Source organism: Anabrus simplex, chromosome 1 (assembly GCF_040414725.1).
Source record: "Anabrus simplex isolate iqAnaSimp1 chromosome 1, ASM4041472v1, whole genome shotgun sequence".
Classification (NCBI taxonomy): Eukaryota; Metazoa; Arthropoda; class Insecta; order Orthoptera; family Tettigoniidae; genus Anabrus; species Anabrus simplex.
In genome coordinates this window covers 1623315055-1623336814 of record NC_090265.1, presented here as the reverse complement: position 1 = coordinate 1623336814, position 21760 = coordinate 1623315055, and the positions used below count along the sequence as shown (strand labels likewise).

Sequence of the window (21760 nt, the reverse complement as noted above, 5' to 3'; positions counted from 1 at the left end):
CAACACATTATCCAGCAGGAGTTAGGCTACCAGAAGATCTGAAGCCAGTGGATACTCCAGGTGTAAAAGCACCCCGGATGGCTGTTTGACTGCAGCACCTGATGTGTTTCAATGTGGAAGGCAACACATTTCTGGAGCAGTTTGAAGAAAACTTGATAGATAGTTTTTTATGATGAGTAATTTTATGTAATTCATTTAATTACAAAGGCGCACCAAGATTTGGATCCACCTTGATGGACAGATTGTTGCTAGGTGACAGCGACTTACTCTGTATCATGATAGTCTGGTAAGAAATATTGTATAAAGGAGGATGGGAACATACTGTCATGTTTTATAAAGTACCATTCTTGCTAGGAGGTTCATAACCGTGTCTGTATATATGAGGATGGGAACATGCCACCATGTTTTATGAAGTTCCTTTTCACATCTGCTCCTAAATCACTGGAGCAATTTTGAACCAAACTAGGTTCACTTATAATTTATTATCTGGATACAAACACTGTGGGGGTAAGCATAAAAAAAAAATCGAAAATAGTGCCGAATCCATAGTTTTCGGGGTCACTGAGATCAACAGTGACTCTCTGGATGCTGTTTAAGGTCACCCCCATTGGCATATCATTTCATCCTCATCACAATGCGCATGTCACCTACGGGCATCAAAATCGAAAGACCTGCACTTGGCGAGCCAAACATGTCCTCAGACACTCCTGGCACTAAAAGCCATACACCATTTCAGGGAGTGAGAAGAAACTGTTAAAAAATTACTGAAATTATGGATTAATGTGTGTATGTTCCAGCACGGCTCTCAACCTAACTTGGTACACACGTGACTTGCTATCTGGAAAAAATACTGCGATGGTAAAACACTCTTAGCACCTCTAGGGGAGGGGTTGATATGTATAAATAAGGGAAAACAACCAATATTAGAGTCGAATCCATGGCTTTTGTGGTCGCTGAGATGACTTGTGATTGGATGCCGTTTAAGTCCAAGTTCAATCTCCATCGGCATTTGGTTTGAGAAGAGTGAACAAGAATTTGTCCAGAATGACCAATATCTGTGTTAAGGCCACAGGTTTTGGGTTCTATAGCCTAATTGGTGGACATTCCTAGTGACAGAATCGTCAGTGAAATCATATCTATTACACGAGGAGTTATAGCTTATAGTTATACAGCTATACAGCATACAGTTATAACTTACTTTTATTATTTGTTTGAAAGGATCAGCTACATTCTTGACAATCTGGGCTGCCACAAAGGAATAGTTTAATGCAAAATTATAATCTCAAACTAGAACTTAAAGACATAATAATAACTCTAAATTTACAAAAGAGTTTGTAAACTATCAGTCAATGTCACAATAAAGAAATCTTTAAAAAATCACTTTGCACAGTTAATACAAAATTAAACATTCAAAGAAAGTACCCAAGTATAAAAAAACCTCAAGATATTCCAAGCTTATTACTAGAGCAGTATGTAATATCAGAATGTTGAAGCTCATACTGAGTCAAGAGAAAACAGATCGGATTATGCCCTTCAAATTAAAATTTATGTCATCATGTATATTTCATTCAGCTACTGAATATGTACAATTTCCATGGTTTCCCATTTTCACACCAGGTAAATGCTGGGGCTGTACCTTAATTAAGGCCACAGCCACTTCCTTCCAACTCCTAGCCCTTTTCTGTCCCATCATCACCATAAGACCTATCTGGGTTGGTGCAATGTAAAGCCAGTTGTAGAAATGAATACTTGTGAACAGAGATCAGCATACCGTGCAGTTATAGTTCAATGCTTAATCCTGCAAAAAACACGGGACTGGTAATACTGTAAGATTTAAGAAAAGCAAAGCAAGTCTTTTCTTTAAAATAATGAGGAAATTATAAAGTAAGACTTAAACATTGTGAAGCTACAAGTTGTAAGTTAGCTACTGAACCAGAGTTTTTACAAATCTTGTTTCAGCATATTACTCATACTTTCATAAGTGTGTTACTGTTTCCAGTTTGTTAACTTCCTTATCTTTATAGATATTCTGTGTCCTAATTCAAAGTTTGTTTTCTTTAAAGGGGTTCACCAAGGAGTTTTCAACACTAACAGCACTGATCACGCACCACTCAGTCATGCCTGAATTGCTGCCTTGTCCGCTCTCCCTCAGCCGCTACAACCCAAGTTTTGCCAAATCTGACTCCAGTCGAGACTTTGCCGATATTGATTCTGATCCAGATTACAATACTCTAGCTGATTTCCGCAAAATGATGGCCGATCTCAATGTGTAGTACAGTTGTAAGTCTTGCCTTACCGTGTGTGTGTGAAGAACTATGTGATACGGATCCTTACCTCACCAGTGTTATGACAGGTGAAAGTTACATACAGAAAATAAAGTGACCACCCATTCACAAATTTACAAAAATTAATTTCACTAGTCAGTGTGTTGACAAGTAATTAATAGAAAGCTTGGATAAATCCTTTTCAGACAATATGTGATGAATATTTCTATTGATGTAAAGTTTATTGATGTTTCCAATATATTTGATAATATATTCATGTACAAGTAATCTACCAGACTATTTGTGGTTGGGAATGAAATTAAAGCTTTTAACTATCATCCAGAAATACTCTCATCTGCTGTAATGTCTATTGTTATATATATCACATGTACTAAACATCTTTAAAATGGTTTGTGCATTTCTACATATTTCTAGACTCTGAACAATCAAATACACACCTTAAAAAAACCTGGGTTTAAAAAAAAAAAAGTGAGGAAAGATTCTGCCAATTCAACAATTGAATTAACAGTTTTGTAAATTAATAATAGTATTGAAATATTTATGACAGGAGTTCATTAACTGTGATGTGTACATGTGCTGAAATACCACAAGATATTTTGAAGGTGGTTGCCAAAGAGAAATGTGTTTAATTGTTCTAACTGTTGTTGGATATAACTGTATGCTCCCATATTCCAAGCTTTCTATTTCCCTAAAACTACTGCTGTCATTTAACCAACAGTTTTTTCAATCAAATTATTAACTAAAGAGTGGAAATGTCAAGGGATCTAAGTACCAAAATAACAATATTCAGGACAGGAGAAAAAATGTATTATGAAATAAGTTGCCAACATAATTACGAGTACCATTTCTCCGCTCCAGCAAGCTAGGTGTGGGTATAAATGAGCCCTTTCCAATTTGTTAGATCCAACCATATTTGCTGTTCTAGTTTTTGTTGCCAGCCTGTGTCTCTCTTGGATAATTCTCTCCAGACTTTTTTCTCCAAATGTCTCCAGCCCTTCCTCATGGTCTTTTGCCTGGGACATTTTGACCAAAATATATTCTTGGGTCCTATTATGTGCCATTGTCTTCATATGACCATACCACTTCAGTCTACCAAGCGCTAATATATCCGACAAACTTCTTCCCAATCCAAGCTGCTCGTGAAATTCCTCTTTCCTTATTTTCTCTTCTGGTTTTGTGTAAACAAGATCATAGGAACTTCATGTGAGTTGCTTATAGAGTCTCCTGTTGTCTGGTGCTGTCATTAATCAATCAGTCAGTCAATCAATCAATCAATCAAGCAAGCAAGCAAGCAATCAATCAATCAATCAATCAACAATGATCTGCATTTAGGGCTGTTGCCCAGGTGGCAGATTCCCTATCAGTTGTTTACCTCATATTTACATTTATTTATAATTGTTTACCTAGCTTTTTCTTAAATAGGTATATTTTCAAGGAACTTGGAAAGCTGCTTCAAGTCCGTAGGTCAGGATTGGTACAAGATACTATCAATACAGTGCAACCTTGGAGGCCTAGGGAAAAGCACCATCCCACAGGATCAATCAATCAATACTGATCTGCATTTAGGGCAGTCGCCCAGGTGGCAGATTCCCTATCTGTTGCTTTCCTAGCCTTTTCCGAAATGATTTAATAATAGTATACAGTTAATACAGTTAATACAAAATTAAACATTCAAAGAAAGTACCCAAGTATTAAAAAACCTCAAGACATTCCAAGCTTATTACTAGAGCAGTATGTAATATCAGAATGTTGAAGAATGTTGGAGGTGACAAATAGAGCGGTAGTATTGTTATGCTCCTATTGCTGATGTCATGTTTGGTGGTGTTCGAAGAGAAATAGCTGCCTAACTATTTTAAATAGTTGATGATGTCTAAGTTGAGGTATCTGAAGCCATCTCTTTTCAGTTTTGAATCAGTTATTTTATAACAGTTAGGTTCTTCAGTGCACCGAAACTGAATTTGAGTTAACAAAACAGTTGTATTTAAAAAAAGAAGGGAAAAAAAAAAGAAAAAGATGTCTAAGTTGTCAGTACCAGTTTAGAGATGAATCTTTTCATGTTTGCTGCTCATAACCAAGCCAACTGTCTTATTTTTGCTTATATTTAGCCCCTTCTTATCAAACACTCTTTTCCAAAGATTTAACTGCCTGCACTTTAGCTTCAAGCTCACTCCACATCATGATATCACCAGCAAAAGCTAAAAATTTGTCATCTTATCTTCCTTTTCAACAGTCTTTATTACATCATCCCTCATAGTAATAAAGAATAGTGGGGATAAACAACTACCCTGTTGAACTCCGACATACTTAGTTCAAACTGCTACAAAGATGGACAAGTATAATATTACATGTTTTTAAAAATATATGTGAATATGAGATAGTACCATCAATAAAGACTGTATAAGAGACCTGAGTACCATTAATGATGAAGGATGAAGTAGTATTTTTTAATATATCCACGTATTAACTGAATTTTCTTAAAACAGACAAACATACATAGAGATACAGTTGCTAATAGGTGAGCCATTATTTTATTTTGAAAGAACCCAAATCAGAGTTTGTACTTCGTTTTTATGGTGGTTTCTTAGCTTGAATGTGTTTTTCCATTCTCGTCTTATAATCATCACCAGAAATCTTATAATTTTCTTTTTGTTTATCCCTCTCTCTATCATCATCAGGCTTTTGTTGTCATCTAGACTGTTCTGTTATCACAAATTAATGCCAGTTTTCAGAAAAAGAAAGCACAGAATTTATTTCTGAACACAGGTATGCTGCCAAGTTGAACCATGTGACGCATTGTCACTGCATCATGAATGTTCAGGTGAGAAAGATATCGTGAATAAGATACACTGTCTATACTTATAGCAAACAGATAGAGAACAACGACTTACGTTGTAAGCACATGGATAAAGTGCACACAAAAGAAAGACAAAGGTCTAAAATTTTCAGCTGTAGCCTTCGTGAGTGTCAAATAGAATGGTCACTAATGGTTTTAGATCCCTTGCCCCAGCTGAACTCCTGTACATGCAACACATGCCATAAATTGCCATTATTAAAATACTATAAAAGCTTGACTTGGATTATGATCCATTCACAGTACATTGATGATGGTTCATAGAATCCATTGAAGAGAAGAAAAGAACCCAACTAAATGTGAACTTTTGGTACTTAGATACCTTGACATTTATGCTTTAGAAAATGGGCTAACAGTTTTCCATAAAAGATATAATGTGTCTTACAGAAGTCAGATTAAGGCTGACTTACTGCACTAGACATGAGCCTTATAGGGTGTGGGATCATAATTGTGATCACTTGGCTTACAATGTGGATGAAGAGAGTGTGTTCTCAAAACTTACAGTGACTACATTTGAGATGCTGCATATAGCTGTGGCAAATCGTAGTGTACTAGTCATGTGAATCTCACCCTTGCGTTGCCATCACTAAACACGACAGCAACGTGCTCCTTGATTAGCATAGCTGGTAACATATTTATTAATAGCTATCAGTTCTACAGTGTAAAATGTAAAATATGGATAGCATAAGAAAGAACTAGTATTCTGTGGTGCTAGTGTACAGTGAAACTCGAACTGTAACAAGACTATTTGCAACTTCGGAGATGCCTTTGCTCGTCCTGTGGTAGTCATCTGTGAAAGCATCCTAAAAATATAATAAGCTATTTGTAAATGTGTTTCTTGTGGTATGTTTAACATGTGTTTCACATTATTGAATAAGAGATACTGTAAGTGTTTATTGTAGAGTGTTTAAAAGAAATGGGGATGTGAATGTATTTTCAAAGTGAAAGCAAACCAAAGGCAAACTTTTCTAATTTATGTATGAAAGTTCATGTTAAAATCAAGTGCCGACATATATGTTGAGATATAAACTCTCTATAGACATATATTGTATACTTACATAAGGTGTGACAGCCATATTATATTTTTCAACTTTTAGAGGATACAGGCTATAAAAAAAGAAGATTTATTTGTTTGTAAAGAAAGTGTTAACAGCTACAACTCTGTTCTTCATTGACGGACTCCTATTTCGCAAGATAATATTCAACCAGGAAGGTATAACAGAAATGTGCTGCATCTAGAAGGACAAGTGCTACCGCATCGTGAGATTAGTTAGAGCAAGGATTGTTAATATAGTCATGTTCTTCGTTTATTTAACAGGAACATGGTCACCATAAGTGGATCAGAATTGATCTTGAAGTTCAAATGTTTTTCTCTCTTTCATTATTCTTCATTGTTTAATACGATTGCTCGTATGTACTACCAAACCTAAATTTCATTATGGGATATTATAATTTATTTCTGTGTTCTTATGGTACTGGTACCTAATAGTGTTTACATGTATCTCTATCTGCATGTTTTTATCTTTGAATTCCTACTTTTACAGCAAACTAGAAATAATAATTTCTTAATTTTGCATTTTTAAATGGCTTGTCCTCAATATTACTGACATGCTTTTTAAAGCTCATAATATATAGTACTTGCACTTAATACTTGTCCACCTAGTTAATTATGATGCCCAGTTGCCCTATGGTAGTATTGAAATGAATAATAATAAAATTATAAGCAAAATAATATATCAGTTATTTAAAATATGTGTTTATTCAGATGAATTTTAAAAGAAAGAATTATAGTGATGAATACCTGCAAGTAAACAATTTATAGACAATTCATTGTACTTTAACAATTGAGAATTAGGAGATATCATAATTAACCATGCTAGTACTTACTTTTACTTACTTGTATTTATAAAGGAATATTTTTTAACTCAGACATGACTTCTCATTTATGTTCCCAAGAACATTCTTGTTTACTGTGATATGCTACATGATCTATTTCTTTCTTCTGATTTTTTGAACTTTCCATAAAGTCTATCGCATTTCTCCTCTTGAAACACTGCTTTTTATATTCTTTCTTGGATAAGGCATCATTTAAAATATTCTACACTTGTGACTGTCAATTTTATTTTTAGAAACTTGATTTCAAAAAACTAGTTAGTCTTACTGCCCATACTGAGAAACTTTCTGTGTAATATTGTAGATCAGAGCAATAAAAGTACCTAAAACTGAAGACTGTAATACTGTACTTGTTATAATGCAAGCTCTACTGATATTCAAGAGTGCAAGTAAACTTAGTTTTGCGACTAGGGAACCCTGCCTGACAAAACCAAACCCCATGGCAATACAGCCCCAGTGGGCCTTCGCCTACCAAGCAACTGCTGTTCAGCCCAAAAGCCTGCAGATTATGAGGTGACTTGTGATCAGTGCGAAAAATACTCTCAGTCATTATTCTTGGCTTCTTGGATCAGGGCTGTCATCTCACAGTCAGATAGCTCACTTATCGCCCTAGTTAATTATGATGCCCAATCACCCTATGCTAGTATTTAAATGAAGAATAATAAAAGTATAAGCAAAATACTGTATCACTTCTTTAAAATATGTGTTTATTCAGGCAAATTTTAAAAGAAAGCAAGAAATACCTGCAAGAAAATAATTTATAGACAATTAGTTGTATTTTAATAATTGGGAATGAGGAGATATAATTAACCACGCTAGTATGGAAAATAGGGCTCTAATCATGTAGGTTGAGTGGACCATGAACCAGCCTTTGGATGCAGGTAAAACTCCCTGACCTAGCCAGGAATTGAACCTGGGGCCTCTGGGTAAGGGGCAGGCATGCTACCTCTAGGTCATGGGGCCAGCACCTGTCTAACAATAATCTATAATTGTTGGATGTGCGACAACAGTTAGTAAAGGGACCGACAAAGAAACCATAAACTGAACCCTCAAAAATCACGTTATCAGTTCTCTGCTTCTGCCACTGTGGACAATGATTCTATTATGTCAGCCATCAGTTATGGTTGAAGTGTTCTAGAGTGGGATTGTAAGAAAGAGACACTGGAATGAAAATCCAGAGATTGGGAAATAATAAATGTGGCAACAGTTGGAAACATTTTACTTATAACATTTCACTCTATACTTGTGGTATAAGGGCCAAGTTCTTATGTCATGAAACAAAGTTTATGTTCTGTTTCAAAAAGAACTGTGATCATTTTGACTAAGATCAGAATATAAATTGCCCTCACAGAATGCTATTATCGAAGTAACCACCATAGGAGGCATAGGTGAAGTGTAGGCTACATGGAATAGGTACCACTATAAAGGAAAGACTCTATATTTCCAAGTGGAAGTAGTTGAAGAAAGCCAGAAAGTCTGTGAACGATGTCTTGGTTCAATAAAGGCTACTTAGAGCCAGTTACTATACCAACAAGTAGTTGCCGTTCATTCCAAGAGAAGTCACCATCCTGAATATCATTTTCACTGATTCTCCTTGTAAACTGCCTGGATGCTTGAAAATGTGATTGGCTACTTTTGGGGAGTTTAGACAGATCTTACTGTTAGTTTACATGGTTCACTTTCAAAAATAGTAAATGTTCCTGTAGTATTTTGGTCCTCAAATTCTTTGTTCAGTTTTGCACCTGTTTTAAAATTGTAGAGTGGAATGTGTACCAAAACAGTGCACTGATCATTTCTAAGGCTTATGCATTATCCTTGGTGTACTCCATCTCAATCAGTCAATCAATCACAACTGATCTGCATTTAGGAATTTTGTCCAGGTGGCATGGCATATTCCCTATCAATTCTTTTCTTAAATTAAGTTTGAAATTTATTGAACATCACCCTTGATAAATTATTCCAATCCCTAATTCCTTTTAGGGGCTGCCTGGCTGAGGCAGTAAAGGCATGCTTGGACCATCCGGAGGGATGTGGGTTCAATTCCCAGTCAGGAAGTCAAAAATTTAAGAAATGAGTTCCACTTCCGGAGGTGCACAGAGTCCTGAGGTTCACTGAGCCTACACCAAAAATGAGTACCGGGTTAATTCCTGGGGGAAAAGGTGGCTGGGTGTAGAGCTAACCACTCCACCCCACCAGGTACTGAGGCCCTTTACCTTCCACTTCTCCAAGGACCTTCATGGCCTGTATGGAGATGACTTAAAAAAATCCTTTACCTTTAAACAAATATTTGCCCTCTTTAATGTGAGAAAGTAATGTGTAATGTGAGGCTAGACTTTGGAGACTTTAAAACCTTCATTACTTAGATAGACGTACAAAGTAAGTAAGCGATCATATGGCATAGGGAGGTTTATGTTTGACATAGTTCCTCACTTCCCTTACAACCATCATAACACAAGATCCTTTTTTTTGTTTTTTCTTTCTGTGCTTTATATCTTATCCTCATAATCAGCCTAAATTGTGTGAAATCAGAGTGTCTTACATTTCATATAAACACTCTCTTAAAATTTAGACCAATTCTCTTGAAAAAATGATCCAGGCTGATTGCTTATATATACTGTACATTAAATCCATATAGAAATTTATATTTTGATGTCTTGTGATATCTCTAAGATAGAGTTTGGAATAATTATCAGAATCTGTTTGTATTTATACTGAAATTCTTAAAACACTCCTATATTCTGTATATGTGATTAATATGGTGACCATGTTCCAACAATTATGACCTAGTCTGTACAGGTAAATAATTTTGTAAATAGCTTTACACTGCTTTCTGCTTTAACATTTCAGAAATCATGCTATGTCAAATCGGTATTGAGAATTTCTATATGATTTTAAAATGGAGTACCATAAATAAATCTGTTACTGTAACAAGTGATGTATCAAACTTCTTGTTCCTATTCCAGAGTCCCATGGTCATAAATAATATTTTTATTATTATGGTATATTTGAAATTCCTTTTGAATGCAAAATTCCATCATTAACTCAATTTAGATATGTTATACCGTTCGTCTATATATTAAAAGTGTTTACTAAAAACAGCTCTGGGGAATCCAACTGTCCATTCTACTGGACTGATTTTGCTTCATTTCTGTTTTATTCTCTCCAGAATTACCTGCCGGTGAATCATGAGACATTGATAGGTGTCCAACTTTACTCAAAATTTATGATTACTCAATCACAAAATCAAATCATTAAACGATCACTCCAATAATTGCAGGCTAAGGCTTGCCCTAACCCGCAATACATTTTGTACTTAGCAGGTTGCTAAGCAATGAACACTTTCATATAAATTCTGATATATGTGATTTTCATCCTTAGTAATGTCATTGCATGCAGCCATGTTTGATTACTACCTGTGAAGCCAGAGAGTACCGTAAAACGGGGTAACTTCGGCCACTTTTTCGTATATTTTTTAAATTAAAATGTGAAATATTTCCTCTAATTTTCTGAAAAATTTAATATAAGTTCTGCCATGTTTGTTCTTCATTTCTAAATATGAACATAATTATAATTGTTATTCAGTAATGAATTATGATTATCGAAAGAGTGGCCGGAGTTACCCCATGTTTTGGGGTAACTTCGTCCGCCATAAAAATAACTCAGGAAACGAAGTTTTCTTCGATATAGTGTTACTTCGGCCTCTGTGAATGTTTTTTAAAACCTGCAGAACGCCCAGTATCAACAATCACAAACAAATTAAAACGATTTGCAGTGAAACAGAAGTATAGTGATCAAATTCCCATTTTTCACAAAGAATGGACTATTTTATTTAGCCTAAGCGTACAAGCATTTTATGATATTACAAATTACGTGTTGCATTGCGTAGTTATTTGTAATGGTAAAAAAGATAATAAATTAAAAGTACGAAAATCATAAAGCTCAATAGTATGGAGAGAAAAGGAGATCGGAAAAGAAGCAATCTTGTAGACTGTTCTCATAATACATCGTCTTCTAAATTAGAAAATATCTGGGCCGTCAATCAAGTTCTTAATTGCGCATCGTCTGTGTCATCTGATATCCGTCTATTTATCATTGAAAATAGGAACAGTCTTTCCTCTCCCTGTCGGGATAAACTTCCCCGTTTATTGTTATTGTAGCTTTATTAATCTCTTCTAAAGCATTCTTGAAGTAAACAGGATTGTAATTACAATACCCACGGCCGCGTAATGTTTTCCCGTACGTTCTGGGCTTGGCCGAAGTTACCCCGGAAGAGGACAACTTTTATCACAAAACTATTTCCTGAAAAACCTATTTGAATAAAATGCATCAAATTAGGTTGATCAGTTACCAGACGTACTTACATTTTGACCCCATAAACCTTTGAAATGGAGAATAGAATGCTGGGGCTGGAGAACAGTTTGTTTTCTGCTGTTACCAAACAAGACAATAGTCGGGGCTGCGAAAAAAATTGATTGACTCAAAGATGAGCCTGCCAATGTTCTTTGGACTACCGAGTGTTGATAGAGCATTCTATTGTACATGCATTTTAATTGTTGCAAGTGGTTCATCTTTTTCCATATAGGAGGCAGGAGAAAATAAGTGTTGCTATTCGTCAGTGGCCGAAGTTACCCTGTATGGCCGAAGTTACCCCGTTTGACAGTATACACTTCCTCTGATGATGGAAGAATACTGTTCTCTGTTAGATACTCTCTGATTCTCTGACCTTCCCCAGCTTCTGAATATACTGAACAGATGGCAGAACATTCCTAATAACTTATATGCTGCTAAGAGAAAAAAGTCTACGTACATACAGGCGAGAAGATATCAAGTGATAAGAAGATGTACAATATTAGAAGGATCCACCTTTCAATACTTCGTTGTAAGTTGAACTAAAAAGAAGTCACAACTTGTTTATTGGGACCGGTTTCGACACATTACAAGTGTCATCATCAGCCAAATAGTCTAATACATTGAACACAGGCAAAAATTAACATTGATTCATATCGTAGCAATTCAGTTAATGTCCAAAACACAATGATCGCAGTCAAGACAGTAAACAGAACAATGTTCTGTTTTTGGACATTAACTGAATTGCTACGATATGAATCAATGTTAATTTTTTGCCTGTGTTCAATGTATTAGTTGTTTTAAGATCTTTATATTTTGCCCTACTTTACTATTTGGCTGATGATGACACTTGTAATGTGTCGAAACCGGTCCCAATAAACAAGTTGTAACTTCTTTTTAGTTCAACTTACAACGAAGTATTGAAAGGTGGATCCTTCTAATATTGTACATATTCTTATTTCTCTATTCAATACGGAACGATCATGAAGTTTTTAACTTTAAAAGATATCAAGTGACTAGCATTCTGTAGGACCATTAATAAAGCGCAGCAACAAACTTATCTGAACCAGTATTCAGGCACGGCCAATTGTACGCTGCACTATATCAGGCAAGATCGTTTGAAAATGTTAAGCACAGACAAGATTGTATGGAAAGAAGTGTTATAAACTACATTACTGATATTAAAGGTTCATAAAACTATTGAAAACGACAAGCAAAACAATATGACTGCGACAGGCTGTGGAGCAGCACGGGTCCACTAGTTATATATGAAAACTAATGTAATGAAAAGTACGTGGGCTGCCACCTGAAAGATACCGTGAAGTCGGAGGCACGGGAATACCCCAGTACCACATACACAAACGAGACAAAATAACATACTTCTCTACACACAATATAAACTCGCTCATGCAAACCGGTAAACTAAAAGTGATCACCGACATGATGGGATCATGGGATTACAGGAAATTAGAAACACTGACCAGGATGCCTTGGAATCTCAAGGGTACAGACTTTATAAAGGTATACCCGGAAAGAGAGTGATGAAGAATGTCCCACAATTTGGAACAGAATTTTTGGTCAGCCTTAAAATAATAAACTCAGTTCAAGAATTCAGATCACAGTCTCCACGACTCTCAACGCTCACCTTAAAGGCATCTAATAAAATCTATACTATAATAAATGCCCATGCTCCCACTAATGATAAAACTCCTCAAAAGACCAGGAGGAAACAGGAGAATTTTGGGACCTATTGGACCAGACCATAGAAAACATCCCCAAACATCATATAAAATTATTAATAGGTGACTTCAGCGCTCAACTAGGCAGAGAAAGAAAATACCGTGACATCATTGGAAAATGGCCAGCACACAAGAACACAAATAAAAGTGGAGAGAGACTAGTTGACCTGTGTAGAAACCATAATTTAATCTGAAAATCTACATGTTTTAAGAGGAAACCTCAAAAACTCAAAACATGGAAACACCCTAACTGCACTAAAGGAGAATGGCAACTAGATCACGTCTGCATGGACAAATACCACCACAAAGAGATCTATAACGTCAAAGTCCTCCGAGGAATAGACACAGGTTCAGATCACTACGTAGTTAAAATTAAAATTAAACTCACTCCCCAGAGGAGACAACAAAAGCAAGCACTTAAAACTAAAAGAAAAATAGATCCTACCCAGCTAATCAACAACAAAAATTACCAGAAAGCAACTGAAAAAATAAAAATCACAGATAAACTTGAAGACTTAGTACACAACCTTAAACAAATTGCAGAAGACCTGGCTCCAATTAAACCACGTAAAAAACACCAATGGTGAAACAGTGAATGTGATGAAACAGTGGAGAAAAGACATCAGGCATGGCTATTACATCAGTCCCAAAAAACAGAAATATCCTATCAAAAGCTAGTAAAACAGAGAAAAGAAACTACCCAATTCTTAATAAGAATAAAAAGACAATATCATAAGGACACCCTGCAGTTAACTGAAGAACAATTCATTAAAACTCAATCAAGGGACTACTACAAAACCTTCAGAAAGCAGCTCCAAAAATATGAACCCCCGACCCTACTGATGAAGGATGAAGATGGTAAGCTGGCCCATAACAATAAAGACAATGCAGAAATTCTGGCTAAACATTTCAACAAGCTTTTAAATTGTGAGGAACCTACAGAACTCCTTCATTTGGACACCAACACCCTGATATAACATCACCAGAGAACATCAATCCCCCCACAATAAAGGAAGTCTACCAAGCTCTGAATAAATTAAAAAACTACAAACCGCCAGGAGAAGATCAGACCTTTGCAGAAATCTGGAAATATGCAGAAACATCAGCAAAAGTTGCCCTCCATCAACAACTTGTCTCTATCTGGATTAAAGAAGAACTACCAGAACACTGGACAACAGCCCTCATTCATCCACTGCACAAAAAAGGAGACAAAACCAACCCTAATAACTACAGGGGAATCTTGCTCCTAGACATAACATACAAAATATTTTCAATAATCATCCTTAATAGGATAAGTTTACAAACTTGAGAAAGAACTAGGAGAATATCAAGGAGGTTTCAGACCTTGGAGGAGCTGTCCTGATCAGATCATGAGTCTTAAGTTGATAATGGACTATAACAGGAGAAGAAACAGAGATATGGTGATAACATTTGTAGATTTCAAGAAAGCTTATGATTGCATCCATAGAGAATCTGTGTTTAAAATTTTAAGACACCTTGGACTACACCCCAAAATAATAAACATGATAAAATTGACTCTCACCAACACCAAATCAAAATTGAAGTCTAGGGGTGAAACATCAGAGACATTTGAAATTAAAACTGGACTACGGCAGGGAGATGGGCTCTCACCACTATTATTTAACTGTGCTCTAGAAATGGTAATGAGGGAATGCTTTAGGAGAAGAAAGAGAGATATGGTGATAACATTTGTAGATTTCAAGAAAGATTGGCCAAAAAATCAAAACAAATTACCTGGGTTTTGCTGACGATTTAGCATTACTAGCAGTGGACATAAAAGAAGCAAAAACCCAGCTATCAGAACTTCAAAACATTTCAAATAAAATTGGCCTCAAAATATCATTTGAAAAAACAGAAATTATGCCCCAAAAACCAACACAGCTAAAAGAAGTCGCCATAAATGTTAATAAAATCAAAATAGTAACTCAATTTAAATATCTTGGAGAAGTAATAACACATAACCTAAATGAAAAAATCTCAATCCAAATAAGAACAAAAAGATTAGCTAAAGCACAAAAATTAACATGGGATATATACAAAAAGAAATGTCTATCAATAAATACAAAAATAAAACACTACAACACAGTTATAAAACCAGAAACACTCTTTTACCTGAATAAACATTCAAAGACTGACAGACTTCAGAAAATTAAAAGGAGGATTGGAAGAACCTGCATCAACAAAAAATACCAGAAAGATGGACAGTGGCGGTTAATACCTAACAAAACAAAATTGTGTACAAAGAGCTAGAACCCATTACAGATACTATGTGTAAGAGGAGACTGGGATTCTTTGGACATATCATGAGGATGCAGGATTCGAGACTTCTGAAACAACTAGTACAACACAATCTCGTCTCCAAAAATACCACAACAGGATGTAAATGGATCAGAGAAGTAAGAGAGGATCTGAAGGAAATAGGCCTTAAAACAGAAGACACCACAAATAAGGTAAAATTGAATACAAAACTCAAGAATACAAACCTCCGCTTTACCCTTACACAAAACAAACCAACAACACACACATTTTCAACTGAGGAAAGGGCACAAAGATGGAGCGTCTGAAGAAGCACTGGGAGGACCGCAAAGCCCGAACAATCCCTTCAAAGAGACCTGAGCGACGGACTGACTAAAGTGATCCTATGTGGTCATAAAAGAAGAAGAAGAAAAGTACGTTAATAAAAATCATTTCTGAAGTTGAAATTCAATAAAATTCAGAATGATGCCAACCAAAAATCTGCTACAGAGGAGCATCCCCTCCATGGAGCAACAGACCTGAATGGCCTTGGCCTACCAAGTGACCGCTGCTCAGCCCAAAGGTTTGCAGATTGTAAGGTGACGTGCTCAGCATGACAAATTCTCTTGGCTTCCTAGACCGGGGCCACTGTCTCGCTATCAGATAGCTCCTCAATTGTAATTACGTAGGCTGAGTGGTCTTCGAACCAGCCCTCAGATCTAGGTAAAAGTCCCTGACCTGGCCGGGAGTCATGCCTACACCACAGTGCCAGCTATAGAGTAACTCCTATCCTAGAAAAATTAACAGAACACCATTTGTATTCAGTGGGGAATATGTGGTTCATATTGTGGAGAGGCTCGTGCAACTAGCCCTAAGAGGACCCTAAACAAGACACAGAAAAGTTGACACTAATTGAGGAGCTGGGGGGGGGGAAGAAAGGTAAACAAAAAAGGAGGTTGTTGTAACAAGAAATTCTTGCTAGGAGAAGGAGTGACTTATCAGGTGAACGCACCCATGAAAAAGGATGCATTGTTCCAAATGTTTTTGACATAGACGAAATCCATAGGTAGTTTCAGATCCATACTTGCCTTGCGAGCATTACAAAAATATGAAGGATTTAAAATCAAAATAATTTCTGGACAACACGTGCGACGACAATGAGGAAGGACCAATGAATCTAGCAACAAGAGTCTGACATTATCAGGTGATGCAACAGTACTGTCATCTTGAACTACTAAAATCGCCATTCCATGCATCTAACAAATAGTGTAGTTCAGGACACACATTGTATGAGGTTTTGTTTAATTTGTCTTAGTGGGATTTAAACCTATACAGCAAAACCAAAATGAAATAATGAATGTTTGTGAAAAATTGTGGAGCGAAAAAGCACAAAAAATTTTCCTTTCATAAAATGTCATGATATATGGACAAAGAAATAGATTGAAAAGTATTGAAAATGAATTTGAGACAATAGTGAATTCTAGAATTACAACATGTCCAAAATCACCAACAGTGAATGTCAAAACGCTTTTCAAGAGCATTTTGAGGTGATTTCCATGCTATAGGAGCCCCAACTAAGAACAATCTACTGTCCCAGATGTGGAAAACTTGAAGATGTATCAATTTATTTAGACTTTAGAAATACAATTTCAAACCTATTCTGACTAGATACTTTATTTTGACAATACTTATCATTTGGTACGTATTCTAAATCAAAACTTGCAGCCATGAATCGCATTCAAACCTTTTCTTTTATTATCCTTTGTTAACAGAAATTAAAAGACGAAGGGCGCTGTTGATGAAAGAGTACTTTTGTGATTTTAGACAGTGGATGCAACTGAAAGAGGAAGATTGAGAGGAAGGAAGAAAGTAATCTGTTTTTCTGTGGACCTGTGCTCTTTTCTTGAAATAAATTCAGAATTGCTTGGCAGTCATTACAGCTTGAACTTTTTCTTCCCCTTTCACACTGGTTTACTACCGGGCTGAGTGACTCAGATGGTTGAGTCGCTGGCCTTCTGACCCCAACTTGGCAGGTTCGATCCTGGCTCAGTCCGGTGGCATCTGAAGGTACTCAGATGTTGTGGATAGATTTACTGGCACGTAAAAGAACTCCTGCGGGACAAAATTCCAGCACCTCGGCATCTCTGAAAACTGTAAAAGTAGTTAGTGGGACATAAAGCAAATTAATGTTATTAATTACTGATTAAAATTCATTAAAAATTTATGCCTAACATGACAACTGAAAATGCATTAATGTTAAAAATGTCTTCATTCACCACAAATAAAGGTGTCATGTCAATTGCATTTATTCTTAGTACTGTCCAACTCAATGATACATATGTCTGTTGAAGTAGTGGCTATTGGTGATCATTGTGTTCAGTGTACAGCCAGGAAACTGTTCCTTCTTGACTCTAATTAGAGGTACAAAATGGAAAATTTCCAACCATTTGAATAATTAGGATAATGGCAAAAGTAAGGGAAGAGCCTCGAGGAGTGTGAAAAATGAAAGACTACAGAGGCTTCAAACACGTTATAGCATTGTGGTCAGATGAGAATAAACATTGACGAGGAAAGATTGCATGGGGAAGATGAAAGCAAGAAGGTAAGGCACAGGTAAGTGGAAACAATGTTAGATACAGCTTAGGGGGCCCTTGATCGCCAACTCATGCTTCCTAATTGAGAAGAATTTGGATCAATCAATCAATCAATCAATCAATCAATCAATCTATTGCTACCGATCTGCATTTAGGGCAGTCACCCAGGTGGCAGAATCCCTATTTGTTTTTTTCCAAGCTTTTTCTTAAATAATTGCACAGAAATTAGAAATTTATGGAACATCTCCCTTAGCAAGTTATTCCAATCCCTAACTCCCCTCCTGTAAATGAATATTTGTCCCAATTTGTGATCTTTCCTACTTTTAAAAGCACCACTCAAACTTATTCATCTACTGATGTCATTCCACACCATCTCTCCACTGACAGCTTGGAACATACCACCTACTCGAGCAGCTCATTTTCAACTGAGGAAAGGGCACAAAGATGGAGCGTCTGAAGAAGCACTGGGAGGACCGCAAAGCCCGAACAATCCCTTCAAAGAGACCTGAGCGACGGACTGACTAAAGTGATCCTATGTGGTCATAAAAGAAGAAGAAGAAAAGTACGTTAATAAAAATCATTTCTGAAGTTGAAATTCAATAAAATTCAGAATGATGCCAACCAAAAATCTGCTACAGAGGAGCATCCCCTCCATGGAGCAACAGACCTGAATGGCCTTGGCCTACCAAGTGACCGCTGCTCAGCCCAAAGGTTTGCAGATTGTGAGGTGACGTGCTCAGCATGACAAATTCTCTTGGCTTCCTAGACCGGGGCCACTGTCTCGCTATCAGATAGCTCCTCAATTGTAATTACGTAGGCTGAGTGGTCTTCGAACCAGCCCTCAGATCTAGGTAAAAGTCCCTGACCTGGCCGGGAGTCATGCCTACACCACAGTGCCAGCTATAGAGTAACTCCTATCCTAGAAAAATTAACAGAACACCATTTGTATTCAGTGGGGAATATATGGTTCATATTGTGGAGAGGCTCGTGCAACTAGCCCTAAGAGGACCCTAAACAAGACACAGAAAAGTTGACACTAATTGAGGAGCTGGGGGGGGGGAAGAAAGGTAAACAAAAAAGGAGGTTGTTGTAACAAGAAATTCTTGCTAGGAGAAGGAGTGACTTATCAGGTGAACGCACCCATGAAAAAGGATGCATTGTTCCAAATGTTTTTGACATAGACGAAATCCATAGGTAGTTTCAGATCCATACTTGCCTTGCGAGCATTACAAAAATATGAAGGATTTAAAATCAAAATAATTTCTGGACAACACGTGCGACGACAATGAGGAAGGACCAATGAATCTAGCAACAAGAGTCTGACATTATCAGGTGATGCAACAGTACTGTCATCTTGAACTACTAAAATCGCCATTCCATGCGTCTAACAAATAGTGTAGTTCAGGACACACATTGTATGAGGTTTTGTTTAATTTGTCTTAGTGGGATTTAAACCTATACAGCAAAACCAAAATGACATAATGAATGTTTGTGAAAAAATGTGGAGCAAAAAAGCACAAAAAATTTTCCTTTCATAAAATGTCATGATGTGTGGACAAAGGAATAGATTGAAAAGTATTGAAAATGAATTTGAGACAATAGTGAATTCTCAGAATTACAACATGTCCAAAATCACCAACAGTGAATGTCAAAAGGCTTTTCAAGAGCATTTTGAGGTGATTTCCATGCTATTGGAGCCCCAACTAAGAACAATCTACTGTCCCAGATGTGGAAAACTGAAGATGTATCAATTTATTTAGACTTTAGAAATACAATTTCAAACCTATTCTGACTAGATACTTTATTTTGACAATACTTATCATTTGGTACGTATTCTAAATCAAAACTTGCAGCCATGAACCGCATTCAAACCTTTTCTTTTATTATCCTTTGTTAACAGAAATTAAAAGATGAAGGGCACTGTTGATGAAAGAGTACTTTTGTGATTTTAGACAGTGGATGCAACTGAAAGAGGAAGATTGAGAGGAAGGATGAAAGTAATCTGTTTCTGTGGACCTGTGCTCTTTTCTTGAAATAAATTCAGAATTGCTTGGCAGTCATTACAGCTTGAACTTTTTCTTCCCCTTTCACACTGGTTTACTACCGGGCTGAGTGACTCAGATGGTTGAGTCGCTGGCCTTCTGACCCCAACTTGGCAGGTTCGATCCTGGCTCAGTCCGGTGGCATCTGAAGGTACTCAGATGTTGTGGGTAGATTTACTGACACGTAAAAGAACTCCTGCGGGACAAAATTCTAGCACCTCGGCATCTCTGGAAACTGTAAAAGTAGTTAGTGGGACATAAAGCAAATTAATGTTATTAATTACTGATTAAAATTCATTAAATATTTGTGCCTAACATGACAACTGAAAATGCATTAATGTTAAAAAGTCTTCATTCACCACAAATAAAGGTGTCATGTCAATTGCATTTATTCTTAGTACTGTCCAACTCAATGATACATATGTCTGTTGAAGTAGTGGCTATTGGTAATCATTGTGTTCAGTGTACAGCCAGGAAACTGTTCCTTCTTGACTCTAATTAGAGGTAAAAAATGGAAAATTTCCAACCATTTGAACAATCAGGATAATGGCAAAAGTAAGGGAAGAGCCTCGAGGAGTGTGAAAAATGAAAGACTACAGAGGCTTCAAACACGTTATAGCATTGTGGTCAGATGAGAATAAACATTGACGAGGAAAGATTGCATGGGGAAGATGAAAGCAAGAAGGTAAGGCACAGGTAAGTGGAAACAATGTTAGATACAGCTTAGGGGGCCCTTGATCGCCAACTCATGCTTCCTAATTGAGAAGAATTTGGATCAATCAATCAATCAATCAATCAATCAATCAATCAATCAATCAATCAATCAATCAATCAATCAATCTATTGCTACCGATCTGCATTTAGGGCGGTCACCCAGGTGGCAGAATCCCTATTTGTTTTTTTCCAAGCTTTTTCTTAAATGATTGCACAGAAATTAGAAATTTATGGAACATCTCCCTTAGCAAGTTATTCCAATTCCTAACTCCCGTCCTGTAAATGAATATTTGTCCCAATTTGTCCTCTTGAATTCCAACTTTGACTTAATATTGTGATCTTTCCTACTTTTAAAAGCACCACTCAAACTTATTCATCTACTGATGTCATTCCCCACCATCTCTCCACTGACAGCTTGGAACATACCACCTACTTGAGCAGCTCATCTCCCAAGTCTACCCAACCAAAAATTTGCAACATTTTTGTAACGCCACTCTTTTGTCAGGAATCACTTAGAACAAATCGAGCTGCTTTTCTTTGGATTTTTTCCAGTTCTTGAATCCTGGTGAGGGTACCAAACACTGGAATCATACTCTCGTTGCGGTCTTGCCAAAGACTTATAGGCCTTCTCCTTTACATCCTTACTACAACCCCTAAATACCCTCATAACAATGTGCAGACCCACTTATGTGATTATCTCAATGAAGATCTCACCTTATATTAACGCCTAGGTACGTACAATGATTTCCAAAGGGAACTTTCACCCCATCAACACAGTAATTAAAACTGAGAGGACTTTTCGTATTTGTGAAACTCAAAACCTGACTTTTAACTCCGTTTATCATCATGCCATTGCCTATTGTCCATCTCACAACATTATCGAGGTCATTTTGCAGTTGCTCACAATTTTGTAACTTGTTTATTACTCTATACAGAATAACATCATCCGCAAAAAGCCGTGTCTCTGATTCCACTTCTTTACCCATATCATTTGTGTATATAAGAAAACGTGAAGGACAAATAATACTGCCTTGAGGAA

General features: G+C 36.6%; 1 protein-coding gene across 1 annotated transcript in view; it reads left to right on the top strand.

The window, feature by feature from the left end:
* The window catches only part of LOC136863136 (EGFR adapter protein), a 376221-nt gene extending 373825 nt beyond the window's left edge, over positions 1-2396 (top strand). Inside the window, exon 6 of the mRNA XM_067139483.2 lies at positions 2064-2396. Coding sequence (XP_066995584.1) covers positions 2064-2273 — 210 coding nt within the window. The 3' untranslated portion in view covers positions 2274-2396. The remainder of the gene's footprint in view (positions 1-2063) is intronic.
* The last annotated feature ends 19364 nt before the right edge of the window (positions 2397-21760 follow it).